This window comes from Schistocerca serialis, chromosome 3, assembly GCF_023864345.2.
Source record: "Schistocerca serialis cubense isolate TAMUIC-IGC-003099 chromosome 3, iqSchSeri2.2, whole genome shotgun sequence".
Taxonomy (NCBI): domain Eukaryota; kingdom Metazoa; phylum Arthropoda; class Insecta; order Orthoptera; family Acrididae; genus Schistocerca; species Schistocerca serialis.
Genome location: NC_064640.1, coordinates 572,499,236 through 572,516,410, shown reverse-complemented (window position 1 = coordinate 572,516,410; position 17,175 = coordinate 572,499,236). Strand labels below are relative to the sequence as shown.

At 43.9% G+C, this 17,175-nt stretch overlaps 1 protein-coding gene and 1 pseudogene across 2 annotated transcripts in view; one reads left to right on the top strand and one right to left on the bottom strand.

The window, feature by feature from the left end:
- Positions 1–10,393: 10,393 nt before the first annotated feature.
- On the bottom strand, positions 10,394–10,511 carry LOC126472012 (5S ribosomal RNA; annotated as a pseudogene).
- Positions 10,512–13,702: 3,191 nt separating this feature from the next.
- LOC126470465 (gelsolin, cytoplasmic) overlaps positions 13,703–17,175 on the top strand; it is a 298,993-nt gene continuing 295,520 nt past the window's right edge. For both annotated transcript variants that reach the window (XM_050098324.1, XM_050098325.1), the window contains exon 1: positions 13,703–13,855. In XM_050098324.1, coding sequence (XP_049954281.1) covers positions 13,793–13,855 — 63 coding nt within the window. In that variant the 5' untranslated portion in view covers positions 13,703–13,792. The remainder of the gene's footprint in view (positions 13,856–17,175) is intronic.

Below are 17,175 nucleotides of genomic sequence, written 5' to 3'. Positions count from 1 at the left end.
CAGAGCCATTTGAACCATTTGAAATGCACTTACCACACGGCTCTGAAACAAAATCACCAACTGCGAATGGAAAATGTACACCTCAGAACAATCGCCCTCCGCGCTAAGAGGAGGGAATGAAAAGTGCAGTAAAATAATGTGTTGTCAATAGAGAAGTAGTAACAGCTGAATGAGTATCTCAGGAGGCCACAGTGAATTCGAACGTGTACATGCTACTGGATGTCAACTGAGTAGCGCTAGACCTGATGTACTGACGGATAGGTACCGTTGACGATTGTGGAGGGTGGTTAAAAAATCGCATAAAATCAGAGAAAGGAATCACTCGTGGGTTACAAAGTGCCACCAGCAGTCCACTTTGCACAATCTACACTGAAGCGCCAAAGAAACTGGTATTGGCATGCGTATTCAAATACAGAGATATGTAAGCAGCCGGAATACGGCGCTGCGGTCGGCAACGCCTGTATAAGACAACCGAATATCTGGTGGAGTTGTTAGGACGGTTATTGCTGCTACAATGGCTGGTTATCAAGATTTAAGTGAGTTTGAACCTGATGCTATAGTGCGCGCAAGAGCGAGGGGACACAGTCTCTTCGAGGTAGCGACGAAGTGGGGATTTTCCCGTACGACTATTTCACCAGTGCACCGAGAATATCAGGAATCCGGTAAACATCAGATCTCCGACATCACTGCGGCCGGAAAAAGATCCTGCAGGAACGGGACTAATGACAACTGAAGACAATTGTTCAACGTGACAGAAAAGCAACCCTTGCGCAAATTGCTGCAGATTTCAGAGCTAGGTCATCAACAAGTGTCAGCGCGCGAACCATTCAACGAAACACCGTCGACATGGACTTTCGGAGCCGAAGGCCTACTCATGTACCCTTGATGACGGTACGACACAAAGCTTTACGCCTCGTCTGGGCCCTTCAACACCAAAATTCGACTGTTGATGCCTGGAAACATGTTGCCTGGTCGGACGAGTCTCGTTTCAAAATGTATCGAACGGATGGACGTGTACGGGTATGGAGACAACGTCATGAATCAATGAACCCTGTATGTTAGCAGGGGACTGTTCAAGCTGGTGGAGGCTCTGTAACGGTGTGGGACGTGTGCAGTTGGAGTGATATGGGACTCTTGATACGACTCTGACAGGTGACACACATGTAAGCATCCTGTCTGGTAACCCGCATCCATTCATGTCCATTGTGCATTCCGACGAACTTGGGCAATCCCAGCAGGTCAATGCAACATCCCACACGTCCAGAATTGCTACAGAGTGGCTCCAGGAATACTCGTCTGAGTTTAAACACCTCCGCTCGCCACCAGACTCCCTATAGATGAACAATATTGAGCATATCTGGAATGTCTTGAAACGTGCTGTTCAGAAGAGATCTCCACCCCCTCGTTCTCTTACGGATTTATGGACAGCCCTGCAGGATTCATAGCGTCAAATCCCTCCAGCACTACTTCAGACGTTAGTCGAGTCAGTGCCACGTCGTGTTGCGGCACATCTGCAATCCCGCCGGGGCCCCACCGTGTGGTGCTTGGCGGAAGGTATCCTGTATCACTACTAGTCATTCCCTTTCCTGTTCCGTTCGCAAACAGAGCTGCGCGCGGAGTGGCCGCCCGGTTAGAGGAGCCATGTCACTAATTGCGCGACCCCTCCCGCCGGAGGTTCCAGTCCTCCCTAGGGCATGGGCGTGTGTGCTGTCTTTAGAGTAAGTTAGTTTAAGTAGTGTGTAAGTATAGGGACCGATGACCTTAGCAATTGGGTCCCTTAGAAATTCACACGTACCTTCTTCTTCGCAAACAGAGCGAAGGAGAAATGACTGTCTGTCTCCATACGAGCCTTAATCTATCTGATCTTATATTCGCTGTCCGTAAACGAAATGTACGTTGGCGGCAGTAGAATAGTTCTGCAGTCAGCCTAAAATGCCAGTTCTCTACATTTTCTCACTTGTACTCCTCGAAAAGAACGTCACCTTCCCTCCAGTGATTCTCATTTGAGTTCCCGAAGCCTCTCCATAGTACTTGCGTGTTGTTCAAACCTACTGGCGAGAAAAGGAGCAGCCTGCCTCTGAATTGCTTCGATGTCTTTCTTTAATGCGTCCTGGTACAGATCCCAAACGCTCTATCAGTTCCCAAGAACAGGTCACACTAGCGTCCTATATGAAGTCTCCGTTATAGATTGACAACTCTCTCCTAAAATACTCTCAATAAACAGAAGTCGACGATTCGCCTTCTCCACTACAGTATTTACAGGATCATTCCATTTTATATCGCTTTGCAATGTTACATCTAGGTATTTAATCGACGTAACTGCACGAAGTAGCACATTTGAAGCTGTAATCGAATGTTATGAGTTCGTTTTTCCTATTCATCTACATTAACTTACATTTTTCTACATTTAATTGCCATTCATGTCACCATCTAGAAATATTTTCTAAGTCATCTTGTATCCTTCTACAGACACCCAACACCACCTTACCATACACTACAGCAGTAGTAGGGCAAGGGCAGCACAGCCCCACTCTGCATTGTTGCCAAATTTATTCAAGATGGCGGATCCAAGATGACGGCGATAGAAGTAGTAAAGTCGCAATGACGTCAGGGTAGGAAGTTGAAATTCTGGCGGGAATATAGGTCGATTGGGCTACATTCACTAACCTAAGAAAATGGCAGGGAAATTTTGGTGGGAAGTTCAAATTTTCACGGGAAGATCAGATATAGATTCCACTAACCTAAGAAAATGGTGGGAAAATTTTGGCGTGAAAATAGGTCACTAGTGCGACCTCCACTAACCTAAGTCATCCAGCCACAGCGTCTTCCTTGGAATTGGCGGGAAAAGGACTCACTCTGAGCTGGGCTGCTGGATAGGATGCTCGCAAGTCTATTTTGCATCCAGTGTTTATTTAAACAATTTGAGTTGTCATAACCAGTGGTTCCTTCCAGTGTGTTCACTGAGGTCCGGAGTCAAACTGCCCTAGTAAACAGTGCCGCCATCAGAGGGCACTGTCATCCCTCTGTGACATAATTTAAGATGGCGCTCTCGAGAATAACGGTGGGAACCAATAGAAACCCTGAATCCAGTCACATGTTAGACTTCAGGCAGTAGTATGGTGGTATCTGCTAACATCATTGGTGGGGGTATAGGGCAGGCTCACCAGCTTTTTGACCTCAGGCTCCCTCAGTCAGCCAGCAGCAGAAAAAGAAGTTATAGTCCAAATATTATTCTTATTAATATCATCATTATTTTTCAAGGCTACACCTATAATGATGATATTGACATGTGTAATACATTGGCTATAACGAGAGAGGTATGAAATAAAGCACAAACACAGTTTGACATTATATAATACATTCATTATTTGTTTAAATATCATACATTGAATGCATTATTTCAAAAGAATCATCAGATTCTTTCTTTATCTTCTTCTTTACACCAGTACAGTATTTCCGAAACAAAACTTTTTGAAATGCAATAAATTCCGCACATATCTCCCTCAAGGCAATGGGTGCCTCACAGTACTGGGTTTTTTTGCATGAAAATTTAATCTGTTTCTTTTTTGGTTATGCATTTATGTGCAAAAAAGGTTCTGCTCCAAACCCTATCCACATGTAAGAAGTTTACGTCATTGTATGCAGAGTCTATGTTCAACAACCAATGACTCAATCTCTAGTGCAATGCATAGTGCAGTATCCAGATTGTATTAGTTCAAACCTGAGGTGTCTCATAGGTAAACACACTTGTCACCTGATTTCACACATAGTGCAGAGTCATCATACACTGTTCTAATAGATAGTGTCACACCAGTAAGGCAAATGTTGGGGCGATACAAGTTGGATAATACTCTGTAGCCATCTGCTGACTGACGTAGCACTCTGCATGACATATTTCGCCACAGTCGCACTCAGAAATAGTCACATTAGCACCCTTCATTGCATTTTCAATTTCTATTCTCATATGCAAGCCCCGGTCCTGATGTGCTTATATAGCCACATTTACACGTTTCGTTCCACTGGCAGTTAAATTGTATGTAGAACGAAAAAGCACGTGTACACTTCATGCCTTGTTATCCACAGGATCTGCAGTCTGTGCCTGCACTAGCACAGGGATGTTTTGCTGAGATGGGTCATATGTCAGTGACCAGTACTGTCCTCCATCTTGATGTTGTTTGGGACCACCAGCAGCATTCGATGTGTTGGGAGCAGACCATGTGTCCTCATCACACAAATCAATGAGTGGGACAGACAACATCAGCTCCATGTCCTGCTCCAGCAAGTGGGCTGTGTGCTCTAGACAATCCCATGTGGTCACTACAGGTTCAGACACACTGCTGCCGCAGGTCCACAGTTCCGTGCAGGTCTCGACAAGATGGCAGCTGAGGTTGCTGCAGGTCCAGGTGCAGCAGAGGTCGACATGTTGGCGCTCGACACTGCAGGCCTGGACGCATCGAGGGCTACTGCTGAACAAAGATGATAATAATGATCGTGCTAACCACACACAAAGATGTGATATGGGGTACTTACTTTTCCGTTTCTTCCTGCCCTAAGGGCTGTCTTGGATTGTGACTGCTGTTGACACTTCATGATTGTTCTTCTTCTTCATCTTCTTCTTCTCCTGCTGCTGCTGCTGGCTAGCTCAGGGAGACTGAGGTGACAGAGCTGCTGAGCCTTCCCTGTACCCCTGCCACTGACATTACCAGATACTATTGACCTACTGGCCAATGTCTAACACGTGACTGGATTCAGGGTCCGTATTGGTTCCCACCATTTTCCCCAGACTGCCATCCTGGATTATGTCGAGGGAAGGACAACAGTGCCCTCTGGTGGTGGTACTGTGTACTAGGTCAGTTAGACTCTGGACCCCATGGTGAACACACTAAATGTAGATACTGCCCATGACAACTCAAATTCTATAAATAAACATTGCATGCAAGATAAAGACTTACATCCATCCTATCCATCAGCCCAGCACAGAGTGAGTCCTTCTCCCGCCAATTCCAAGGAATAGGTGGTGGTTGGATGACTAAGGTTAGTACAGGTAGCCCAATTGACCCATTTTCCCAACAATATTTTCCTGCCATATTCTTAGGTTAGTGGAAGTAGCCCAGCTTATCTATTTGCCCACCAAAATTTGGCAACAATGCAGAGTGGGGCCGTGCCACCCTTGCCCTTCTACTACAGTACTAGGGCAACAAGTACATCACCCCACTCTGCATTGTTGCCAAATTTATTCAAGATGGCGGGTCCAAAATGGTGGTGTAAGATGTGGCAATGATGTCACAGTGGGAAGTTCAAATTTTGGCGGGAAAAAAGGTCGATTGGGCTCCCTCTACTAACCTAACTCCCTCCCCTCCACTCTCCTCCCCCTCCATCCCAAGAAAATGGCAGAAAAAATGTCATTTCGGCTACCTCCACTAACCTAAGCGAGTGGCAGCAAAAGTTTGGTGGGAAAACAGGTCAATTGGGCTACCTCCACTACCATAAGTCACCCAACCACCACCTCTTCTGTGGAATTGGTGGGAAAAAGGCACAGTGGCGTCCAGTGCTGGAGAGGAAACAGTGTATTTCATTTGTTTTCGGTGGGAAGTTGGAACAATTTATTTAGGGATGGATTTCATATAGGTGCAAAAAGGGCTCACTATACTTTCAGCTACCTTGTTTCAACTACTTTTTCAAGATAATCTGACTACCGTCCGCCCCCGGTAGCTGAGTGGTCAGTGCGACAGAATGTCAGTCCTAAGGGCCCGGGTTCGATTCTCGGCTGGGTCAGAGATTTTCTCTGCTCAGGGACTGGGTGTTGTGTTGTCCTAATCATCATCGTTTCATCCCCATCGACTCACAAGTCGCCGAAGTGGCGTCAAATCGAAAGACTTGCATCCGGCAAATGGTCTACCTGACGGGAGGCCCTAGCTACACGACATTTTTTTTTTAATCTGACTACGCCTTTTCACATCCAAAATACATACTCATGGATCAGTGTATAAGGGAATTACGATTTTTAGTAGATCAGTGAATGGATCATTTCTCCAGCCAGTAATTTGACAAATACAGAGAAGGTTTGTTTTTTAACTACAGTGTATCTCTACATTTTTTACTGTAAACTACCTCTTTTATGGCTTTAACAATTAGTTCTGTTCCTTCTGGCAGTTCTTCTAGACGAGAGCATTCGGGGAATTTAATTTTTCCTCTTATTTCCCGCATGACACTATTGTTATAACACACCATGTCCTCCTAGGTGTAGATTGGTAGCTCTTCTGCTGCACATTATTGTGGATTTTCGACATAGAAAATTCCACTTTATATGGTAAAGCCACACGATTTTTATATTTCTTCGAAATAGTTTCCAGTGCTTCTTTGCTGTTTTTTCCCATATCCCTCTTGCTGTCATTCCCATATAGGAGAAAAGGCAGCTTCGCCTTGACAACATTTCTTGCAGCGACGAAATCGGAGAATTTACTACGTAGATAATAGTTAAATGAGCCACAAAAGGCGGTGGTAAGTGTCCATATGTTAGAGTACTAACCGAAAACGACGGACTGGAGCATGTTTAAGGAACAAACCTTCTCTGTTTTTGTGAAATTACTGGCTGGAGAAATAAATAGATGATTCAGATGTGGTTTTATGTTATAAGTTAAAAATTAAATTGGACATTATGAAAACTACACCTGACAAAAATAAGGAAAGGGTTGTTTTCTGTATGTAAATGTATATGTAAGAGTTAATAAAGATTAGGTACTAGAATATTTGTTTGTCTTATTCGCTGATCTACCAAAAGTCCTAAGATATTCCCTATGTACAGTGATCCGTGGGTATGTATTTCGGGTGTGAAAATGGGTAATTGGACGACCTTGAAAAAGAAGATAGCTGAAAGTATAGTGAGCCCCTTTTCGTACCTATATGAAATCCATCCCCAAATAAATTGTTCCAACTTCGCACTGAAAAAAAAGTACATTTCTTCCTCTCCAGCAGCTGGACATAGACTTAGTCCTTTCCCTCCCAATTACTAGGAAGGAGTGCCGGTTGAATGTGTTAGGTTAGTGGATGTAGCTCAATTGACCTATTTTCCCAGTAAACTTTTCCCGCTACTTTCTTAGATTAGTGGAGGTGGCCCAGGTGGCCTTTCTTCCGCCATTTTCGGGGGGGGGGGGAGGAAGGGGGGAGAGGGGAGGGGAGGAGATGGGGTTAGGTTAGTGCATGGAGCCCAACTGACCTTTTTTTCCTGCCAAAATTTGAACTTCCCACCATGATGTCATTGCAACATTGTAACATCTATCGCCGCCATCTTTGATCTGCCATCTTGAATAACTTTGGCAACAATGCAGAGAGGGATGATGTCCTTGTTGCCCTACTACTCACAGAAAATCAGCAAACAGCCGCAGATTGCTGCTTATCCTGTCCATCAGGTCATTTATGTACCATATATAGAAAATAATAGTGGTCCTATCACACATCCCTAGGGCACTCCTCACGATACCCTTGTATCTGCTGAACACTCTCTGTCGAAGACCACACGCTATGTTCTATTACTTAACAAGTCTTCGAACCATTCACCTATCAGGGTATCTATTCCATATGCTTGTACGTTTGTTGACAGTCTGTGGTGGGGCATCGTATCAAATGCGTTTCGGAAATCTAGAAATATCGAATCCGCCAGTTAGCATTATAGGATGTGAGAGAAGGGAAAGCTGAATTTCAGTCAAGCAATGAGCTGATTTGTGGACAGAAGCTTTTCTGTCTCAAGGAAATTTATAACATTCGAACTGAGAATATTCTGAATTCTGCAGCAAACTGATGTTACAGATATTGGTCTGTAATTTTGTGGATCCGTTCTTTTACCCTTCTTATAAACAAGAGTTACTTGCGCTTTTTCCAGTCGATTGGGAAACATGTAAACATTTGTAATTACAATGAAATGAATAGCCCTAGCTGCATACAGGCATTGGTATAAGTCAATGGGGAGAGTTGAAAATGTGTGCCCTGTCCGGTACTCGAACCCGGGATCTCCTGCTTACATGGCAGATGCTCTATCCAGCTGAGCCACCGAAGACGCAGAGGATGGGGCGACTGCAGGGACTTATCACTAGCACGCCTCCCGTGAGACCCACATTCCCAACTTCTTGTCCCGCACTATATTCTTAGTGCCCCTGCCCATTATACTCATTACTCGCGGCTTTTTGCCGATTCTCGTGAGTTCGATCACTGTTTGTGCATCCGCACAGAAGAAGATGGTCAAATGGCCGCTGATCCTTAACTATATATATTTATGAAGATGGTATCTGTTCTTTCAGACATATCCGAAAGAACAGTAACCATCTTCATAAATATATGTAAACATTTGTGTTCTAACGGTTAAGACTTATCCAGAATGAGATTTTCACTCTGCAGCGGAGTGTCCGCTCATAAGAAACTTCCTGGCAAATTAAAACGGTGTGCCGGACCGAGACTCGAACTGTGCCCTCAGATGGTAGAGCACTTGCCCGCGAAAGGCAAAGGTCCCGAGTTCGAGTCTCGATCCGGCACACAGTTTTAATCTGCCAGGATGTTGCATTAATATTTATGTTCAAAATTAACTTTAGTGTTCCAAATTTGATTGTACAGCATAATATGGTTAGCTGTTTCAATGTCTGGTTAGAAAATACGTTTAGCGTAATCCAGGAATTGAAGGCAGAGGCGGGGAGAAAGGAAAAGAAAGGGAAGTAACTAATTATATCAGCTGCATCACGACTTCACTCAGGATCAGCGGCAACGATTGAGCATGTGTCTCGATCCAGTACTCGAATCCCGAATCTCCTGCTTACTATGCGGTTGAATTAACCACTGCGCCATCTGGACACAGTGTTTATTGCAAATACGTGAACTATCTCGGCGCACTTCCCGACCGACTCACATCCCCCCCCCCCCCCCCCTTGCGCCTAGTATCCGCAGTCCCCGTCCATATCCTCCATGCTCGCTAATTTTAGTTTCTCGCTGGAGGGCAAACGTAAAGGTGCATTCGCACTTAAGGTTGAGGATTCATTGTCCATCGAGGCGCATCAGTTATATGAATGTGTAGTGCCTGTTCTTTCGAACATGTCCGAAAGAACAAACACCACACATTCATTCAATGGATGTAATAGATTTCTGTTCACATTGTACCGGCCGTTGTGGCCGAGCGATTGTAGGCGCTTCAGTCTGGAACCGAGCTGCTGCTACGGTCGCAGGTTCGAATCCTGCCTCGGGCATGGATGTGTGTGATGTCCTTAGGTTAGTTAGGTTTCAGTAGCTCTAAGTTCTAGGGGACTGATGACCTCAGATTTTCAGTCCCATAATGCTCAGAGCCATTTGAACCATTTGTTCACATTGGGATGCTTGATTTCTTGAATCCCACTGACTCTCACCATTGGGGTGCTTGACCTCTGTGAGCATTCGTGGACAATGTACCTTATCAGTTACTGTATTAATAATGGTTGTAGGGTGGCTACCGAAATCAAGCATTCCGATGGTTTGGTGACTAGCCACAATCAACCCCACAGGGAACGGAAAACTACTATACCGCACAAATAGCCTGCTTGCCAAAATTGTCCGTCCACATTACCCGCATTCGGGAGGACGACGGTTCAAACCCGTCTCCGGCCATCCTGATTTAGGTTTCCCGTTATTTCCCTAAATCGCTTCAGGAAAATGCCGGGATGGTTTCTTTGAAAGAGCACGGCCGATTTCCTTCCTCATCCTTCCCTAATCCGAGCTCGTGCTCCATCTGTAATGGCCTCGTTGTTCACGGGTCTGTAAACATTAATCTCCTCCTACTCCATACTACTTGTACTTTACAATCACATTTGCCACACTCAAATAACCTCTAAACATCAATATCAACCGCTAGAACGCAAAGGTTTGCACTTATATCGTAAATGGCATGTAGACGCAAATGTGCAGGTTTTTAATTTTAAAAACTGGCACACTTGCTATTTGTCGATTACAGCGCCATCTACCACAAATGGATTAAACCGTACTCATTTTTTGCCCATAGAATCCGAATATACGATAAAAATGGGGGTTCACATTTTGAAAGTAGGAAGTTCACCCCGTCCACGCAGGAGGGGTGGTTAAGAAGTGGTCAGTTGCAGCACAGACATATGTACCCTTTACCAATATTAACTTTTCACACACAACATTTTTTCGTACTATGCGTCGTTTCTGATATATTTAGCACTCCGTCTTCAGGCCACAAGTGGCCCATCGGGACCATCCGACCGCCGTGTCATCCTCAGACGAAGATTGTGATAGGAGGGGCGTGTGGTCAGCACACCGCTCTCCCGGTCGTTAGGATGGTTTTCTTTGACCGAAGCCGCTACTATTCGGTCGAGTAGCTCCTCAGTTAGCATCACGAGGCTGAGTGCAGCCCGAAAAATGGCAACAGCCCAGGGCGGCCTGGACGGTCACCCATCCAAGTACCAGCCACGCCCGAAAGCGCTTAACTTCGGTGATCTGACGGGAACCGGTGTTTCCACTGCGGCAAGGCCGTTGTCTTTTTGATATATTTAGACGTCTCAAATTGAAACAAACACCCTGTTTATACACAGAATGGTCATATGGTCATAAACAGTCAGAAGAACTTGTAAGGGTTTTGCAGCGTTGTTTGTAACAAAAATAAAAAATAAATAAATAAAAAAAAAGTGTTTAAATGGCTCTGAGCACTAATGGAACTCAGATGAGGTCATCAGTCCCCTAGAACTTAGAACTACTTAAACCTAAGGACATCACACACATCCATGCCCGAGGCAGGATTCGAACCTACGACCGTAGCGGTCGTGTGGTTACAGACAGTAGCGCCTAGAACCGCTCGGCCACTCTGGCCGGCGCTGAAATGTAATCTTTACATAAAAAAATTCGATACATTGCTCCGTTTCCGATTTAATCAGCGTTAAATTTAAGCAATCAGGCCGTCCCTCCGTGTGCAGTTAATGTCAGTTGTTCCCATAGTGTAGACGATTGCGTACGAGACGACTGGCTCGGGTTCGATTCTTACTATAGTCCCATCTCGTTTTTGTATCACTCTCTTGTTCGGTTATAGGAAACCAAACGACGCACAAGTTTGGCGACACCGCCTCTGGCGGCCGCTTGAATCTGCGCGCGTAACGGCCTGATTGACTAACGTCAATGGTAATTTTTTTCTTAAAAATTATTTGTCAGCACAACCTTCCCTGCAACGTCCTGACAAGCTTTTCAGATTGTTTATAACCAGCCTGTATATTGTGAAAAGTAATAGTCATGTAACATTCGCCAGGGGTACGTCTGCAGATTTCTCGCCATTAAGAATGAAACACTGTTTCCTGGAAACTGTTTAATCAAGTCACAAAGCTGGTCTGAAATGAAATTCTGTTTCCTGGAAACTCTTTAATCCAGTCACGAAGTTGGTCTGATATTCCGTACACTCGTGTTTTGCTCATTAGGTAGCAGTGCGAACTGTATCGAATTCCTTCCGTAAATCAACGAACACGGCGTCAAACTGGGCGCCGGCAGAGGCACGCAGAGTAACGTGGCCGGTAGATGAGCCATCAGCAGGGCACGCGTGGGTAGAACGATAGTGATGGAGGTTGCGTGGGGAGCTGCTGTAGGGAAAATACCGACCGCTGGAGGGGTAGTGCCGTTCCATACTGAAGTCTTTGCTCAGATTTTTCTAAGTGCCCACGCCCACTTCCGCATGGTGCCCACTCAAAAAGATCTCCTGGCACCCCTACGTTGGTTATTGTCTAAAAAGAATTCCGCTGAAAACGCAGCAATTTATTTTCGTCTCGGTTGTTACCAATTTATAACTTACAGAGATGCGTCATGAGTGGCGTATTTTGAGTAATACCTACATTTCTATTGTTACCATGTTAAAATTTGCTTCTTTTGCCGAAGCACAGCGAAGTTTACGCAATGTCACCTCACAAGCATGTTGTGCAGACGCAGTTGCGAGGGAATACTGAAACAGCGGTTTATTAAGTGTGTTAATTGAGAAGCTAATGAAAAGTAACGACAGCTTGTGGAAAAGCACATCCTTTGTACAAAAACGTGTAGCGTCTTCAGTTACTTTTTTTTTTTTTTTAACCCACATCATTTCTCGTTTCATCAGCTATCGATGGCCCTTAAAAATTACATTATTTCGTTGAAAAAGTCTGTAGTTAGAGGAACGACCATACGGCAAAATGTTTTTCTCTTTGCATACTGTCATTTGCCAAAATCTCGTTTCGCTATCTGAAACCGTTTATGAAATATGAGGAATGTTGTAGATATTTCATTCTGGCTTTATCATTGGCGCGCGCGACAGCAACATACCAGGTGATCAAAAAGTCAGTATAAATTTGAAAACTGAATAAATCACGGAATAATGTAGATAGAGGGGTAAAAATTAGCACACACGCTTGGAATGACACCACCAAAAAAATACAAAAGTTCAAAAAATGTCTGACAGATGGCGCTTCATCTGATCAGAAAAGCAATAATTAGCATAACAAAGTAAGATAAAGCAAAGATGATGTTCTTTACAGGAAATGCTCAACATGTCCACCATCATTCCTCAACAATAGCTGTAGTCGAGGAATAATGTTGTGAACAGCATTGTAAAGCATGTCCGGAGTTATGGTGAGGCATTGGCGTCGGATGTTGTCTTTCAGCATCCCTAGAGATGTCGGTCGATCACGACACACTTGCGTCTTCAGGTAACCCCAGAGCCAATCAATAATCGCACGGACTGAGGTCTGGGGACCTGGGAGGCCAAGCATGACGGAAGTGGCGGCTGAGCACACGATCATCACCAAACAACGTGCGCAAGAGATATTTCACGCGTCTAGCAATATGGGGTGGTTCTAATAAAACCCCATGTCATTCCAAGCATGTTTGTCAATTTTTACCTCTCTATCTACATTATTCCGTGGTTTATTAAGTTTTCAAATTTATACTGACTTTTTGATCACCCGGTATATCGTACGCACCAAATATAAAATCATAACGACCCCTATTTTTCTTTGCAAACTTTTTCGAATTTCACGTAGAGTCTTAAATGTAGATATCACAATAACTATGGCCATTAACGAAATAATTGTCATGTCATCATAAAGCTGACACATGAAGCTATAAGTACCGCAAAAATGAGATGCTTTCACAGAATATTTTCTGTAAAATCGTTTGCGCGTGCATTTACATTCTGTCACCGCAGCGTGTCGCGGACCAGCCGAAAGCAGGCGAACAAGCAAGGCCTCTCCTTCCGAAAGTAGCCCAGCGCCTCAGTCGGAAACAGCATTGCGCATCAGCCTCCATATACAGCGCTGACCATATCTACTGGCTTTGTCTCTCGTGTTATATTAGACGAACGATCCACTCAATGTACATTAATTAGAGTGGAAAGTGAGCGGCTATAGGCAGCAAGGAATTACTGATACCATTGCTTCGCTTCCCTGACAAATTGCCCGTATAACATGTCTTCGGTCACGGCAGTCCAGCAAGCAGCGTTGATGTCTGCGATCTCGCGTGGAGGGGATTACCTAACAGCATATCCAATCTCTTTTCGATTACCTGCCACGATGCTTAGAGTTATTGACTGCAGCACTCCTGGACGCTAGTTTTCTGCTATCAACCCGAGGAGCCGCTCTGTCTGTGAACCCCGAGTGTCCTGCGGCGGTGGCGGCGAGTAGTCGCTGCGCGGCCACGCCTCTGCTCTCGCGCATGCGCAGTAGGACCAGCGCCGCGAAGGCTGGCGCGCGTCGCGGCGGCGCCGTCATTGCTAGCTGCGAAGCCGGCGAGACAGGTCATAGCTGCGGCTGCTGCCATGGTGCCACCAGCATTCGAGGACGCCGGCAAACAGGCTGGCATCGCCGTATGGAGAGTCGAGGTGAGTAGCGAGCTGTCACTAATGTTTAATAACAAAGCAGTTACGTAAAAGATGGAACATTTTTTTCTAGAATCAGGTGTTCACTGCTTCATTGAAGATCATTTCACTCGCGAGGTTGTCAAATATGTAATTAAAATTAGAATACTTCAAAAAATTACAGAAATGCTACATTGCTAAGAGGAAACATATTGCACGCTTCTGAATACCCAACAGTAATATGTAAATACTTAATTTCTGCACTAGATAAACTTTTTTTTTCATATATAGCACAACGCGTGTCGGGAAAGTCTCATTTTCAAGTGCTATGGAATTTACCGTAGTATTTGTTGTGATGTGTGTGTGTGCACTGTTCTGCTTCACTCACCCTGCAGACGTGTTTTTATGATCTTCAGTTATTGTGACTACTTCAGTATGCAGAAAATCGCACATATGCAAAACGTCGTCCACACTGTTTGCTTTACGTTAAATCATAACATATTGTGATAAACAGTGTGAATGATGTTTTGCGTTTTTATGGACTTCTGCCTAGTGGAGACGGTACAGTAACGTAAGATCATATAAAGACGACACAGGGCAGAACACCACACTTGCAGATATGACATCCAACACTAATGTGAATTTCTACAGTACTAAAAAATAGGAATGGTTTCCAGAAACGCGTGATACTACCAATGAAAACACGTCAATGTTACAATAACGTACTGTTTAAGTAATTGACAGTTCTAGGCTTCGTAAAAATACATTGTTTATAATAGATGAAGTAAAGTTGCTCATATTATGCTTTAACCACGTTGCCGTCTTTTTCTCGCTGAAAAATTTCCAGAAAATATCAAACGTATTGTAAGAATAAATCTGTCGTTCGTGACAATCCTACTCAATCCCTTCAGTTCCTGATCACAGAAACTGGGGCTGGGCCGTGAGAATTATTTAAATAACAAATATACTAACTTAAATTGTTAAAGTTTGACGCATCATTGCGACAGCTCATCTTGTTTGATTCACCGTGCAGTCAATACAAAAAAGGAATTAATGTAGTATTTCGGTAAGGAAGTGCTGTTAGTTTGTATTCATAACATAAATGTAATCGTTGCTGGAAAACCGCGGCAACACCCACTTGTGCAAGTCTTGTGTCCCTGATAAACTCAAACGCGCTGCGATCCCAATGGTATCCTCTCTTGTTAATGTCGTGTGTTGTGGATGACTGAGTCCCTGTAGTGTAAACTAGCACGCCTGTGGATGTAGCTTGCCTTGTTGTGCATTGTTGACAAATTACTTCGTATGACTCAGCCTGACATATCGTCCTCTTGTCAGTAAATGCTTTCCCACAATAAATATACATCCGAAGAATAGGTTTGTTTCCGCAGCACAAGTGTTTACATCTTGTAAGGCCCTTTCCTATCTGTATACGCTAATATAACGATAACGCAACGCGTTAGTAAGCCACAGGTTAGGGAGAGCCAGCTAAATGCTCTGTTGTGCAACTGTGCGCACCACGCCGCAGATGTTTTGACATTTTAAGCTATTTAATTTGGCGAAATCACAGGTGCAAGAACGGCTTCCGCTGCAATGTTTTCGTGTATGTCTTCGAGTTACACTAAAATAGGGCACTGTACGGCATTCACGCAGCAAAACTGAGCAGAATTTAGCTGTTGAAATGAACATTTTTTTTAGCACTGTCACTAAACATGAAGTGAGTTTGTCGCAACAATCCTATAGTCAGTCCGCAGTAGTAAACGTTTTATCAGACTAGAAAGATTGATTTACTTGTAAGTCTTAGGATGTTTCAATCCATGTTTCCTCCATAACAGATTCCTGTGTTTAGATTTTCCGAGTTATCGTATGTATAAATTAATTTAAATGGAAAATGTGGAACGTCTGCTGGCACAGTTTCGGCAGCCGAAATGTTTTTATAATTGATAAAGTACGCCATACCATTGCTTCTTTTGGATACCTACCAAATTGACTCACCACGTTACAGAAAAGTTTTAGCGTTTATAAAACAGACAGAATTAATATTTCTTTCTAGTCGTAATATGTAAAATATTTATGTAATCGAATGACATCCATCTGCAGTGTATTGTTGCAGAGTTCATTTTTTCACTCGTGCACAACTACTACCGCGTAGTCTGATTATTGTACCTGCTATGACAGACTAAACACTGGGAAGAAACTCCTTTCGGAAGAAAATTATATGGCATCCGCTGCAGAACTCCCTAGTACTAAATGACTGAAATAGCTGTTCGATAAACGAAAGGGTCTCTCGTTATGGTATTACACACTCTGCAATCACTCACAACCGTAATCAGTGTGTATCCAGAGATATTAGCGTGAACGACCACACAAAATTAGTTTTTGGTTAGGCAAATAACAAACTGAAATTCTTTGGAAGAATCTTTAGTAACTGAAATTTACTTGGGGAAGATGCGACATACAAAACTTGTTCTTAGATTCTCGAATATTACTCGTTATTGTGGGATCCATACAATATGATATGAAGATCGAAATATCTAGAATCATACTCTCACTGGTTCGTTCTATCTAGTCATCACAGAAGCAGAACAGTGTTGTCAGAAGCTATAAAATGCAATGTTCCTCACTGAAGAGTTTTACTGTCGAAATCCTGAGAAACAAAGCTTAAAGAAGAGGCAAGAAAAATCGCACTTCCTCACATACATCTCGGAAGCGACTGACAGCATACATGGACATTCATTGAGATTGCATTTAGGCTTGCCAACGATATTTTTTTTCTCTCCAACACTATCAGCAAAATAAGTGGGTATGGGGAAGAAATAGTAGTGGTGCCTGAAATAACCATCGTCAGATTCCATGAGGTGGCTTGCGCGACGTCTACATACAGATGTTGATTTAGATTTACGGTTGGGCCCACATGAACGATTTTTCGATTCCTTCGTTAAGACGGTTTCATATAGATGTACGCACATGGACCCCCAATGTGCCATGCATACAATTTTGCATATCCGGCCCCACATGTTGATTTTAGTCGTACGACTGAATTAAAATTTGTAGAAACAATCCAAGAGAATGAATTTTCATTTTTCAATGGAGTGTGCGCTAATTTGAAAGTGCCTGACGGATTAAAACTGCGTGCGGAACCTGTGACATCTCTCGCAGGCAAGTGCTCCACCGACCGAGCTATCAAGGATGACTCGCGACCCGCCCTCACAGCTTCACTTCCGCCAGTATCTAATCTCCTACCTTCCAAACTTCATAGAACTTGGCCTACGTACTTTGCGGGACAAACACTTCTGGAAGAATTGATATAACACAGAAATGGCTTACCATAGCCTAGGGATTTCTGT